At 38.0% G+C, this 15,000-nt stretch overlaps 2 protein-coding genes across 4 annotated transcripts in view; one reads left to right on the top strand and one right to left on the bottom strand.

The window, feature by feature from the left end:
* The window catches only part of LOC122332663 (WD repeat domain phosphoinositide-interacting protein 1), an 8,263-nt gene extending 6,171 nt beyond the window's left edge, over positions 1 to 2,092 (bottom strand). For all 3 annotated transcript variants that reach the window (XM_043230041.1, XM_043230042.1, XM_043230043.1), the window contains exons 1-3: positions 1,778 to 2,092; positions 1,066 to 1,148; positions 5 to 174 (exon numbers count right to left, since the gene is read on the bottom strand). In XM_043230041.1, coding sequence (XP_043085976.1) covers positions 5 to 174; positions 1,066 to 1,148; positions 1,778 to 1,911 — 387 coding nt within the window. In that variant the 5' untranslated portion in view covers positions 1,912 to 2,092. The remainder of the gene's footprint in view (positions 1 to 4; positions 175 to 1,065; positions 1,149 to 1,777) is intronic.
* Positions 2,093 to 2,996: 904 nt separating this feature from the next.
* The window catches only part of LOC122332654 (arf-GAP with dual PH domain-containing protein 1), a 22,226-nt gene continuing 10,222 nt past the window's right edge, over positions 2,997 to 15,000 (top strand). Inside the window, exons 1-4 of the mRNA XM_043230033.1 lie at positions 2,997 to 3,394; positions 10,251 to 10,381; positions 11,611 to 11,702; positions 13,217 to 13,299. Of these exons, the coding sequence (XP_043085968.1) occupies positions 3,304 to 3,394; positions 10,251 to 10,381; positions 11,611 to 11,702; positions 13,217 to 13,299 (397 nt within the window). The 5' untranslated portion in view covers positions 2,997 to 3,303. The remainder of the gene's footprint in view (positions 3,395 to 10,250; positions 10,382 to 11,610; positions 11,703 to 13,216; positions 13,300 to 15,000) is intronic.

The raw sequence follows: 15,000 nt of genomic DNA, 5'->3' as shown, positions 1-15,000 counted from the left end.
GTACCTGTCGGTTGAGTCGGACAGCGAGGATGTTGTTGGAGTAGCTGTAGTTACAGATCTCTGTGCCTTTCTTGAAATGATAGACGTTCATTCTGAAGGGTGTGGATCTGCTCACGACCACCACCAGGCTGCTGGAGAAGAGACGCTCCGCTATATACACCTCGGGGCTTTCCTCTGGTCACACACACACACACACACACACACACATTATACACTGAATGCTTACATTACAAAGAACACCCAAAGTGGATTAATGTTAATGCATTCGGAAACGAAATATAAAACTGTGCAAATAAATGATTAAGTAACATTCTTCACAAACGTTTCACAAGCACAAAAATGTCCAAATGCTTTATATAGTTACTGACGATAATTAAAAATGAAATAATAATAAAATAAATAATTATAAATACGTATATATAAATTTTTATTATAATTATATATAAATATAATATATATATATATATATAAAAAATAATTATTATAAATAATAATTAAATAATTAAAAACAAAAAAGCATTTTTTTCACTTGAAAAATTGATGTTAACTGAAACAAAATTTATTTTATTTTATTAACTTTTAGCTAGTTGACAAAGCAGCGCCGCTTTTCATTTAGTTCAACCTGATGCACCCAAGCACCTAAAATCAATAAAAGCCATGTAAAGGTACCAATAAAAAATACCATTACTAAAAAAAAAATATTAATGAAGCACCTCGGTGATAATTAAATAAATTTACGGTTGTAATGCACACCTGCATAATTAACCAAAATAAATCAGTTTTATTAAAACATATATATGCATGGCTTTTTTCACAAAAAGCAATGTTAAAAGTTACTTTAGAGAAACTAGTAGAGTTTATTGAATTACAGAAACGTGATTTGTTTATCTCCCTGTCTACTCTTCGGTCTGCTCATGACCTGACCCTTGCCTCGCTTCTGTTTATTTTGCAAATTTCCCAAAATGCAGCTGCAAGCGCCCTCGAGCGCCTCGGGGCATTAACGTCTCCGTGATCGAAAGACGCTCGCGTGGTGACGAGACCGGATAACTTCAAGTCCGTCTTTACCTCCTTGATGAATGCAATCCATTCTGTCCACAGAGGACAGGGAGAAAAGCCTGTAGCCATTCTTACCACCAACAGCCAAAGACCTGAAGAAACACAACTTGTAAAAAAAAAAACGTATTCCTAATCAAGAAGTATCAGTTACACACACACTCAACTATATTATATTAAAATGTAATTACAATGTAATAATAATTTTCCAACGAAAAGATATATTAGAAATGAAAATATACTTCAAAGGCATGCTTTCCCTCATTATTAAAGAGTTTTTAAAAACATTTGCGAAACTAATCACATGTAGCGCAGGCACATTTGCAGCAATAGCCAAAAATACACTGTTTGGGTCAATATCAATTTATTTTTTTTTAATGCCAAAAATCATTAGGATATGAAGCAACGTTACACATTATGTTCATGTTTAATGAATATAATTTGTAACATTTCTACAGCAAATAAGTAATATGCATCGCTAAGAGCTTCAGTAGAGATATTTATTTTGATTCCCTCAGAATTTCACATTTTCAAATAGCTGTATCTAATATCATAACAAATCATACATCGATGGAAAGCTCGTCGTTTCAGCTTTCGGTCGATGCATGCGTCTAAATAAAAAACACCCTCACGACTGGAGTTGAGGTCGAAGGTCACGTATGGATCTCGTATATGGATCTCTTCTGGCTTCATAAGAACTTGACGAAAAGAAACGGAGCCTTACGTCGCGTCCTGGTTGAAGGAAGCGCAGAAGAGTCTCTGAAGTTCGGGATATCCATCAGATCTCTCTCTGTCTGGAGAGGAACCGGATCTTCGCACCTTCTCTCCGGTTCGGATCTCTGGGATCGGTTCGATCATCCGAGAACTGTCCAACTCGCTCAGCAGAGACTCAGAACACGCCGTCCATTAGCGGTGTGGGTTTTTTTTTATTTTTTTATTTTTTTAATTTTGTATTGTTTTTATTACAAATTATTATTACTAAATGCCCGATCCGGTTGCTGACATGCACAACATTAAGCAAAAACAAAAACCAGATGACGCGAGGCATGTACGTCATAGCGCTATAAAGAATATGATTGGTTGAACAAAACGTCTGTCTCGCTTGGTTCGGGCCTATTGCTAAAAAAGCTACGTCTGATTGGCTCACACGTGTACCTGGAGTCCGGCCAGTGGGCGTGGCTTCTGAGAGGCCGTCGGTGATTGGCCGATTTCACTCTCGATAACTGCACGAGGAGTTGTTGTGGTGGAATGCGTCGAGAACAACTCGTTTATAAATAACCTTTGAATAAACACGCACGCTTGTATCGCATCTTTAAAATCAAAGATAACAAATGTACGTTTCTTTCGCTTAGGAGTGCTTCTACACAACAAAGCCACAGTTGAGAGTAAATTTTAACGACCCCATTTTTTTTTACCTGATGCATTTATCTTTGTACAGTTGTAAAGTATATTGCTATTATGAAGTATTTGCAAAAACGTGCACATAACAATATATAGCAGTCCATCGCGATATTTTTTAAACAATTACACTTAAGAGTTAAAGTTCTGCCTGCATTAAGTCAACACACACACACACACACACACACACATATATATATATATATATATATATATATATATATATATATATATATATATATATATATTTATTACTATTACTAATTAAAAACTACATTACCCATGATGCTGCGCTCCCGTCAATTTCTCAATCAACTGTAAATAAACATAAAATGTGATGTTTATCACAGAACATAATATCATAAGCCTCTTTAAATCAGCAATTTTACATTTATTCACTGTCACGAATCACGGGCAATGCATAATGCATAGGCTAGCCTTTGACCAGAAATTAAGTTTAAGCTTATAAATGAAAAATAAATAAATAACTAAATAAATATGCGAGTGCGTGAAAGCGTCCGCTAGGTGTCTCTGTGCTTCCAGTGTGTTTGTGGGCAGTGTAATGAGGGAGGGAGGCGATAAGACGCTGATAAATTCTCTAGAGTGAAAGGAAAGGATCTCTCTCTTTCTCTCTCCACCAGCAGAACCTTGAGCGCAAACACAAAGAGGAAGAGAAGCACTCTGTTTTTCACGCATTTCCATCCCATCACTGAGTGGACGTACGGCCCCGGGCTCCGTCACCAGGACGCGCCTTCAGCTCGCGTGAAGGTTTTCGCCGCCGCTCCATTCATCAACCTGCTCGCCGTAGAGAAGAACCCGGCGGAGTCTATCGATCCGTTCCTCCGGCGAGTCATGGCGAAAGAGCCCGATCGGAACAGCTGCCTCCTGCGCGATGTGCGGCAGCGAGCCGGGAACGAGCTGTGCGCGGACTGCGGCGCCGCAGGTAAGAGCGTCTCACCTGGACAGAGACTCGGAGCCGCACCTGTCAGCCTCTGCTGTGACGGGCCTGAGCTTAGAGGCATACACGCGCCATGGCATTTATGACAAATATGCTATTTTTAATAATACTATTTGTAAATGTAGATTTCAATATAACACGTATTTTTCCCCCAAGAATAACTTTTATTATTTATTTTAAAATATATATATATATATATATATATATATATATATATATATTATATATATATATATATATATATATTTTTTTTTTTTTTTTTATTTATGTGTGTATATATATATATATATATATATATATATATATATATATATATATATATATATATATATATATATAATAGAAATAGAATAATTTATTTATTTTTGCATTTAAAGTACATATATTGTAGTGTTATTACAATGGTAGAATAAATATATAAATATATATATATATATATATATATATATATATATATATATATATATATATATATACATATATATATATATATATATATATATATATATATATATATATATATATATATATATAAAAATAAAGCATTATATATATATTTTATATTTTTTATTTATATATAAATTTTTCACTAAGCATTTTGTAATGACATTAATATTTCGACAGTAAAATTATATAAATATTGCAAGCAAGTTATCTTACTTCTAAATAATATATCATAGTAATAATTAGCATTATTTCAATTCTACAATACATGTATTTGTTTATGCCATTTTATGTCTTGCCATTATATTAAACTATTTTGTAATATCATTAAATTAAATTAGATGTAAAATATACGTCCAACTCCATTTATGCATTTATTTTTAATTACATTATATGAATTGCTCTGTAAATACTGATAGTAACAGAGCGTTTGTAAGCTGCTCCAAAATAATTAAAAGCCAAATAAATGTTATCGCACACTTTCTTCAGAAGACCACATGTTTGTGTCTTCACGTCGGGGACTTCTACAGTGTCATTAAAGTGATTCAGCATTGCGTATGATCACATGTCATCATTGTGCCTCACAGGGAAACAACATGGGGCTTCTTCGATTGCCGCTGAGCTCTTGTTTCGGGAAAAGATGTGTGTTTTTCATGTTTTGATGGTAATAATGACACGGTGCTTTTCATGCGCTCGCATACAGTGTCGGCTGGGTGACACGCGGCTCTGAGTCAGGCGTGTTGTTTGTAATGAAAGGTGTTAAACAGGAGTTTGTGATAGATCTGAGGGGTGTTGCCAGAGGGATGTGTGTGTGTGTGTGTGTGTGTGTGTGTGTGTGAGTCACTGAGAGTGAGTGACTCAGCTGTATTCTCAGGTCTTATACCTGCGCAGCTCTTTTTTTTTAGCTCGTGTTTACTGATTTTAGGCAAGAATTGGTTCGGATGCAGTGTCACACTGTAGCTATTTCTCTGCATTGCAGCATTTTGGTACAAGCGCGACGCACACGAACTGGCACGCATGCATACACACCGTCCTATTAAGGCGCTGATAATACGCCGGCTCTCACAAGAGAGCTCTGGGATTTTTGCCCAGCTTTGGACGTCGGCCCGTTCCGAACCACGTTCCGATTGCAGGCCGGACGGAGCGATGAAAGCGGACTGAACGACACAGAGATGGAGCAGATGCATGCATGTGTGTCAGTGTTGAACGAAGGAAGAGCGAACGTCACTGACAGAGTATTATCGATTTCATTCATGTTTTGTGGCAAAATTTCGTTTTGGTTTTTTGCTCATTTTTTTTATAATTTTGTCATATTTATGCTGCTTATAAAAAATATTTCATTTGAGTTATTTTACTTATTTGAGTTAATATTTATTTTATTCGAAGTATTTTTTTTTATGGTTTTAGTTTTTGGGTTTCAGTTTTAGTCAATACAGGTATTCAAATATTTTTGTAATTTTTATTAGTTTTTGTGTAGTGTAGTTTTTTATTTATTTTAAATGTCAGTTTTTGTTGCAGTTTTTAGTATTTTTAAATTACACTTACATCCATGCACACACACACACACATATATATACTCTCTCTATATATAAATATAAAACCCTGAATCCTTATTTGTCTATATGCTATTCATTTTTAATTGGTCGGATGATGAAACAGCATAAATAAATAAATACAATAACGTCATGAAAACGTAGAAGTAACTACAAAGGAAAGCTATGTTAAATATAGTGTAACTATATATTTTTTATCCTGCTCTCTATATAAAGATGGATATAAAAGCATGTCCACCTTTGTCTACATTCATGCAGTACATTCATTAAAAGTGATATGCAATACAGAATATAACAAATCTCAGCTGTATAAAATACATTATCGCCCAGCTTTAATCTGCTAAATAGGACTATATTGCACGAAAAATTACAACATTATTTTTCTGTAAAGCTGCTTTGAAACAATGCGTTGTGAAAAATGCTATACAAATCCATTTGGCTTCACTTTACTTCTGATATGTCATGAGAATCATTTATTATCAATTGCATAATTGTCAAATGTGGCTGTACTGAATGTGATAGATGATTTCTCTCTCTCTCTCTCTCTCTCTCTCTCTCTCTCTCTCTCTCTCTCTATATATATATATATATATATATATATATATATATATATATATATATATATATATATATATATATATATATATATATACACACACACACAGTTGGTGTGGTGAGGTTTTGCTGGTTTATTAAAAGACGTGGCATGGTGAACAGATATGGTGAAGGCAAAACACAGGACTAGTCCAGAGAGCTAGCGAGGGTCGGTCGATCGGTGCACAATATCCAAAAAGAGCAAAAATCCAAACCCAAGGCAGAGGCCGTTACACTAAGAATAACACACGGGGTAAACAAGGGAAACCGCTTTGTATAGAGGTTAGTCAAGACACGGCGGGGATCAGTAACAGACAGGGCTTTAAAAAGACAGGGAAATGAGATAACAAGGGGGAGGAGCTAATCAATTGCTATGGTAATAAACAAGGGGGACAAGGGGACACTTCAAAATAAGAGTCAGCACAGAGATTTCAGGGCAGAGTGCCCTTTGATGGACTTTTATGCCGGCACATGCACCTTAAAAAATTTAATTTTGTCTCGTCGGTCCACAGAGCATTGTCCCAAAAGTCCTGGGGATCATCAAGATGTTTTCTGGCAGATCTGAGGTTTTCGTCATTTTCGCCCCAGTCTCTTTCGTACGGCGAACGCTGTCCTTCGCTGAGGCGACTGAGGCCTGCAGCTCTTCGGATGTCGTTGTTTGGGTCTTTTATGAGGTCCACCACCGTTTTTTGCCATTCGTGGATAACGGCTTTAGCTGTGGTTCGCCAAAGCTTTGCGACCTTTTCCAGCCCGACAGATCTCAGTTGCTTTCTTTCTCGTTTGCTCCTGAATTTCTTTGGGTCTCAAAATGACGCGTAGCTTCTGAGGATCGTCTGCTCTGCTTTTGTCGGGCAGGTCCTATTTAAGCCATTTTTTTTGGATTGCAAACTGGTGCGGCGTCAATCAGTCCGGGGTGTGATTTTTGAGTTTGTATAACAAAAGTTGAGTAAGTTGAAAAAACTCAATTTTAAGTTTACGGTGTATATATAAGAAAACGTATCGTCTCTCTCTCTCTATATATATATATACTGTATATATATATACACATACACACCTCTAAGCTTTCATATCCAGAATAGCTGAATAACCGAAGCCACTCACCAACACAAAGCATAGTGATCTATATTCAGAAAGCTGGTGTGTTTTACGGTTTGACAGACACTTCTGGTGGCGTGTGCAGCAGCTCAGTCTCTGGTGAAACACATCGCTTTGGCACTCGATGAATAAAGGTCAGAGCGTTCAGCGCACTGCCATCAAACACGTCAAATCATCCAAGACCCTTTAGACTAGCACTCACGTCTTTACACTCACGATCGGATCAGACCAGTGCAAACAAGGTGCAAAACAGTTGACGTTCCTTAAAAAGTTTAAAGGTCGTCAGGCCAGTCTGAAGCATTTCCAGTCTACTTGTTTCCACCGATCCATCCGACTGAAAGACCAACATGATGAGTATATCAGGGTGCACACCAATGCACGGTCATTTATATATGATTTCCTATAAGCACAAACTCAAGAGAGCGAGTGATTTCCGATTGTCTGTCAATGTTTTAGTTTTTAGTTTTAGTTATCGGTGACACTTTACAATAAGGTGCCATTTGGGAACATTAGTTAATGCATTAACTAACATTAACATGCCATGAACAATACATTTATCACAGTATTTATTCATTTTTGTTAACATTAGTTAAAAAAATACGATCATTCATTGTTGGTTCATGCTAGTTCGCAGTGCAGTAATTACAGTTGACAAGCACAAATTGTGATTTTAATAAAGCATTAGTAAATGCTCAATTTAATGATATATTTAAGAATAATAAATAGTTAAAAATATGTGCGTTCTTTGATCATGTTTAATCAGTGAATACTTTATTTTCAATCAAAGCGTCATATGGCTTTTTTTTTTGATTATCCTGGTTAAGCAACAAAATGTAAAAACATATTTATTATTATCAGGCGTTCGTTTGACATTTATCCAATATATATGCATACCATAAACTATTTTATATGGGTTTAATAATGCAAAAATAGCTCGTTAACATTTTTTTGGCATGTACACTGCACACGGTTGTTGTTTTTTTTGCGCTTTTATTCTGATTTCGCGTTTAACTGCACGGAAAAGAGCAAGCGCGCATTCTTCGAAACGTCTCGTTTTGCGCCGCCCAGAAACAAGAAAGTCACACGGGCTTTGCGGCGAGCAAAGGATGACAGTGAACGATAATTCGATCCCTACGCCTTTAAGACCAAGTGTAAACAAATCTGTGCTCTTGAGCTCTCGTGAGTGTTTAACGAGCTGCGAAACGGAGCCTTGCAGCTTTACGAGTTTATGAGTAACCAGTCACACTGGCAGCTGGTTTAGAGGTGCGTAGTCTGGTCCCAGACAGAGCCGCACCTCGATCAGCAGATAACTGGTCCAGATACGAAGATGAAACAAAGTCCGTTTTTATTCAATCACAAGCCTCTCTATCTCCTTTCCTCCTTTCTGCCGCTCCCTCCGATCGGCCGCTCAACACAATAACCTCATTGTTTTTTTGTTGCACGCCGAGCGTTGGACCCGCACTCCAGTGACACAGTTTCTCGCCGGATTGCGTCACTCGAAGAAGTCAAAAAACCTGACTTTCCGTTCACGCCTGCTTTGTCACAGCCGATACTCCCATGCGAGCCCCGAGGCTGTTCGGCTCGAGGAGTTCCCGGCGTTTAGCGACGCTCACACCTGAGACGTGTCGAGCGCGCGGTTTCTCTGAGCCGCTGCCGGGGCGTGTGTGACATTGCACTCTTTCCTGTCGCCCTCGTATCGTGGGTTCACTTGCGTTTAAAGTTCCTGAGGCTAACAGGTTTATTGATAGAAATAACCTCTGTTGTGTGCAATTAGTTTTTAGACCAGCAAGAAGAGAAGCACACCGTTGTTAAAGAGGTTTTGCTGCAGTTAGTGTTTTGCCTGTGTCTGTATACATATAAAAATAACAATAATTGGTGTAGCAATGACTTTGTCGTCTGTGTGCTAATATGCACGCTATCAGAATGGAAGTAAGGAGGAATGCAATTCGTGCGGCCTTGTGCAAGTTTCTCGAGGTGCGGGCCTAGTATTAAAATATATTGCACGCGAATTTTGGTAAAAATAACATTTTACGTCATCATTTACTCACTGTTCCAAACGTGTACGGCGACTTCAGCAGAACAAAAACCGGGGAAATGTTTCATGCTAAATGCCTATGGAGGCAATTCACTGCAGCTGAAATAAACACTGTAGCGTTTTTGATTGCTTTTCACACAAATAAGGGCACGTTTTCGCGCATTTCCTATTTTATGAGCTCGAAACAGTTTTACCGGGATGCATGTTTTGTAAATTAACACAGTTTGATGTTTGCATCTCACGAAAGGCAAATATATTTGGCTTTTCGGATGTGGTAAACTTGCTCTGTAACGCACCCGGTGCAGCATTGCACTTGTGATGTGAAGCATTCGGGTACGAGTCCGTCAAACACGGGTCACGATAAAACAGCTCAAAGTCTTATAGAAGCAATTATCTCGCATTTGATTTTATTAACACTATTGCTTAGGTTTAGGGTTGGATTTTGTTATTTTCAAACGGCGTGCATTTTAGCGCATTGCATTTCCAGATCTGTCGTGATATACGCAGCAATCAACGTAATTCATCAGTTTCAGGTAAATCCGAACATATTTTTGCGCCACCAACTGGCTATTTCTATTTGAATTTATTGTGCAATGTGTGAAAAACAATGTAATATGCAAAAATGTCGGCAGGATATTTTTGCATGTGCAAAACAAACAAATAGTGACGCTTTTTCATGCAGTCAACATTGTCAATGCAATGTGATCTTTTTAATAAAAAAATATATTTAGTTCATGTTTAAACTAGGGCTGTCAAATGATTAATCGCAAATAATTGCATCCAAATGTATAAAAATGCACACACATGTATGTATGTATTTCAGAAAAATCTGTTACGTTTATATATTAAATAATTATATCAAATAGTGATATCATTTATATACACATGCTGATATATTAATCAAACGTTGAATTGTTGGATAGCACTCGTTTTAACTGTTTAAATGGATATTTTAAATTGCACAAATCTTAAAATATTTTTTGCAACACACTTAAGTGTGAAAAGTACGAGCTTCTCTCCCTTCACGGGCAAATTCATACTTCATCTAAGTATGCAAATTGGGGATGCGCCTCAAATATTTACATCTTCTTGCTTCCTTCCTTCCATCTTTCTTCCTCAGAGCCGGATTGGGTGTCTGTGACGCTGGGTGTGTTTGTGTGTCAGGGATGCTCGCTCATCCACAGAAGCACCGAAGGCCTCAGCCAGGTGAAGTCTGTGCTGCAGGACACGTTTGAAGATAAAGAAATCGAGGTGAGTCACAGACGCTCCACGGGCCTGTTTTTTTTCTCTCTCGTTCGGCTGAAGGCTGTTTGCTGCTCCAGGTCTGGATGTTCTGCAGAAACCGGCCTTTTCTGAGCTCCTGAATGCCATCCAAATCTGCAGTAATCTCAAGAGCCGCAGAGATTGATTGGCTCTATGCCTGTTTAAAAGATTGAGGATGCAAACCATTAGGGCTCAGCACATGTCTGGGAATCCAAAGGGGGCTGATGTTTGTGATTATCTGAACGGAGCCGTCAAATCGGTGAAGCACAAGGAAATAGAGCATTAAATTAAAGCAATAGTTCACCCAAAAATGAAAACCTCAAGTAGTTCACGAAGGAAGATATTGGTCCACCGAAAAAATTGTGAACTATTCCTTTAAAAAAATGCCTAAGTTAAGATTATATGTTTTTAGTGTTACGCTTTTTATATTTAAAATATTGTTTGCACATGTACCTTTAGTGTATATTATGTTACCTTTGCATTAAATTACGAAAAAATAGTTCATGCTAATGGAAGTGTGTTTTTAACCCAGCATCTAATTCGATTTTTTTTCCTCTTTTTGAAATTTGTTAATGATGTATGTATACGTGGATGTAATTTGATGCATTATAGAAGCTTGTCTATCGAAATTTGACAGCTTCTGGCGCTGAGATTAAAGTTTTGGGGAAATTTGGGGGGAAATGTCCTCATGCTCGGGTCATCTAGAATGTAGATGTGTTTGTTTCTTTATCGGGTTTGGAGAAATGCAGCATCGCAGTGAATGGGTGCCGTCACATTACAATAATCCACAAGCAACCCACACCACTCCGTTAACATCTCGAGAAGACAAAAGCAACAGTAACGATTCCTCATTAAGATGTTTTTAAACAAACACAAGTCCATAATCCACAACGAAGCTTCTTTAAATGAGAAAGTGGTCTGAATTGGGAGAGAAATCTGAGCACATCGGCTGTTTGGACTCTCATTCTGACGGCACCCATTCGCTGCTGAGCAAATGATGCAATGCTACGTTTCTCCAAATTTAATAAAGAAGCCAACTCATCTTCATCTCGGACGGCCTGAGCTTGAGGACGTTTTCAGCGGATGCTCTTTTTTTGGGTTTTAATAAAAGCGGCAGATGCATCGCTCGCAGTTCTAACGCGGACGAATAACGTAAAGCGTTAGCTGTTTGTTCAGTATTCTGCCTATAAGTCATGCAGTGCATTCTGTCCCCGTAGTTCATCACGTCTATGGGGAACGAAGCGGCAAAGGCCAAGTACGAACAGCAAGTTCCTCCGTTTTATTACCGTCCCTCCCACACAGACTGCAGGTAGGACTCAAACACCTTATATCTGCGGCGCATCGTTTCCAAGAAATCACAGCGATCTCTTCCAGTCAGCTTCGGCTCTGGCCGCGTTTGCCTTATTGTTGTCATCCTGACATCAGCAGCAGCAGCAGCATCGTGGTTTGTTTTTTTTCTACCCGTCACGCACAGACCGTCAGAGGCACTGTTTTCTCACATGCCTCGAGAGAATGTGGTCCGGTGATGCAGACGTGAACTTCCTTCCTGTTTGTAGGCCGCGTTTCACGATGAGTGGCACATTGGCCAAAATATTCTGTTCGCATGCGTTCGCATGCAATGCGGACATGTTGCGAAAATCAGAATAAAGATTTCAAACCGTCCGCTATTAGATGTGCTGTTATTTTATACGTAAAGAAGATAAAAGGATGTTACTTGGGGTCGTTTTCTGCACTGTAAAAATCTTTCGGTGTTGTAAAACATACCAAAGTAATATTTGTTTGATTCTTTCACTTTTAAAGCGCTTTATTGATTGGCGTTTCTGTATAATTAATGGTGCATTTCTAAGCGAACTGCTTTTTTGGTAAACCTTACACCATTTAGAGCCCGTTTTAAAAAGGTCTTTGTGAAGAAAAAAAAAAAACACATGAAATGAATGACAATTTCAAGCAACACAGTCACAACAAACTATGACGCTGCAGTTGTGAAACACGCATAAGGCGCTAGTGAAAAAAAAAGCTTATTTGTTTTGCTCCGTCTGGGGCTCGATTGCGTGATCTTTCGCAATTTTGGAAATATGTCACTTTACAGAAGTGTTGAATTAAGGCTCGACGTGGTTAAAAAAACACATTAAAAAACAAAAAGCAAAGCACGGGCTGTACTGCGTATGGTTGATGTGCAGGATGTTTCGATGTTGAGGCTAGTTAGTGTAGACAGCATCATGAAGCACGGTTTATTCCACTTGTATCTTTTATATCCTGTTATATTTATCTATGCTTCTAATGCCATGACTGGTGATTTTTTTTCCTTTCCAGTATTGCAATATATGTAGCAATGTGATTTTTTTTCCCCAATATCATGCAGCCTTAGCATAAAGGCATTACTGCTTTTGTTTACAGCAACAAAAGATCAACGAAGAGCGCATTTTCTCTCTCACCGCGCATGCGCTTTTTAAAATGTGCTCACCTTCACGCCGTCTGAGGTGTAGAAGAGTTTGTTTCTTCGTCGTCAGCGTTGCACCACTCGCTCACCAACGGATGCTCTGCAGTGAATGGGTGCCGTCAGAATGAACATCTTAACGATGGATTCGTTTCTCACAAGCACGCAGCTTCTGTCTCCTCCGGATGTTAACTGATGCGCTCGAGTGGCGCGGATTATTGTGATGTTTTTATCAGCTGTTCGTTCTGACGGCACCCATTCACTGCAGAGCAACCGTCGGTGAGCGAGCCAAATGCAAATCGCAAATCGAACTCATCTACATCTCGGATGGCCTGAGGCTCCATTAATGTGATACTGACGCATGAATTGCGTTTTTTTATCGGCAGGATTTTGAGGGAGCAGTGGATCAGAGCCAAGTACGAGAGGCAGGAGTTTACACACATCGACAAACAAGAGCCTTATTCAGCAGGTGAGAGCGGCGCATTGTGATTCCTCGTGCAATTAGCTTTTGTTTTCGCGGCGCTATGAGCTCAGTTCTCTCATTTCAGCCACATCTCTAGATGTTTATTTGTTCCCGGCACACTTGACCTTGTGAGGGTTGTCTCAGAGGTCCATGCTGCGTCTTACTGGGAGAGTCGGTTTCATTACCACTCAGAATATCCTGTTTCATGGCTTACAGTCTTATTTATTGGGCAGCGAGGTCTCATTGGCCGACGGTGATCTCATCTTTGAGACGCATTAGCACGCATGCACGCGTCTGCGCTGCATTGCTCGAATCTCATTGCACGTTGAGGTCATTTGTGTGTGCGGTGGTGTTTTTGCTGTGGGTGTACAGTAAATAGCATTAGTCACACAGTGTGGCCATTTGCGATCTAATAGCACGCTGGCTCCCGACAGAACTGTGCGATCTGAATGCTGGAGTATATTGTCTGGAGGCTATGGCGTGGGCATTGGTATTTTGCAATTCAGTGCCGGCTTTCCACCTTCCCACACTTCCCCGCTTCATCTCTCCTTCCACCGTCTCGAGTATTAAATAGCATTGAAGTAGTTTGTTTACCAATCGCATGTTTGAGGCCAAATGAGATTCTTGCATTTATTCGATCAAAATAAAATTGTACAAATTGCGAAATATTATTACGATTTAAAATAGCCGTTTTCTATGTGAATATATTTAGTAGACGTAATTTATTCCTATAATGTAAAACAGAATTTCCTTCGGAAATCATTCTAATGTGCAGATTTTCTGCTCATTCTGCGCGTTTTGTAGGATTTTTGGATGAATAGAAAGTTATTTGATAATTATAATTATTTGAAATAGAAATTAATTAATTATAAATGCCTTTAATGTGACAATATATATATATATATATATATATATATATATATATATATATATATATATAATGATAATGTTTTGTGCATTCTCATATATATATATATATATATATATATATATATATATATATATATATATATATATATATATATATATATATGAAGGTGTATTATATATATATATATATATATATGTATATATGTATTATATATATGTATATATATATATGGTCATATATATATATATATATATAGCACATACAGAAACAAGTAAAACAGAGCGTGAGATAGAGACAAGACTTTTTAGTGCAGGAGGATTTGCTACAACCAAAAGCCAACCACAAGCATTAATTCGCTTCCAGAATACTTACTTTATTTATTTAGGAGCTAATCCTTTAAACCCGTCCTTCTAGAAAGCATTCGATTGGACGGAAACCGAGTGCTGGATGAGTCATCAGGCGTTTTCATCGCTTTAGAGCCTTTTAGAAGTTGGAGTGATGATGCTGAAAATTCAGCTTTGCATTATAGGAATAAATTACACTCGACTGCATGTTCACATGGAAAATAGCTATTTTAAATCAGGATAATATTTCAGAATTTTAAGTTTTAATTTCGAACAAATAAATGCGGTCTCGTCGAGCAAATTCGATTTTAATGTACATTGGGTTAGAAAAACATTTCCTGCATTTTGAGCCAAATAAATGCGGCCTTGATGACATTAAAAATCGTTCTGATCCAAACCGTTTGAGCAGTGGTGTACGTTAAAGCTTACAAGCTGCAGAACTCTTTAGCTGTCTTTGGTGCTTTTTTTTTTCTTTTTCCGCTTTGACGTCGC

The sequence above is a fragment of the Puntigrus tetrazona genome, unplaced genomic scaffold (assembly GCF_018831695.1).
Source record: "Puntigrus tetrazona isolate hp1 unplaced genomic scaffold, ASM1883169v1 S000000130, whole genome shotgun sequence".
NCBI classification, from domain to species: Eukaryota; Metazoa; Chordata; class Actinopteri; order Cypriniformes; family Cyprinidae; genus Puntigrus; species Puntigrus tetrazona.
This window is presented reverse-complemented; position numbering and strand designations above follow the sequence as displayed.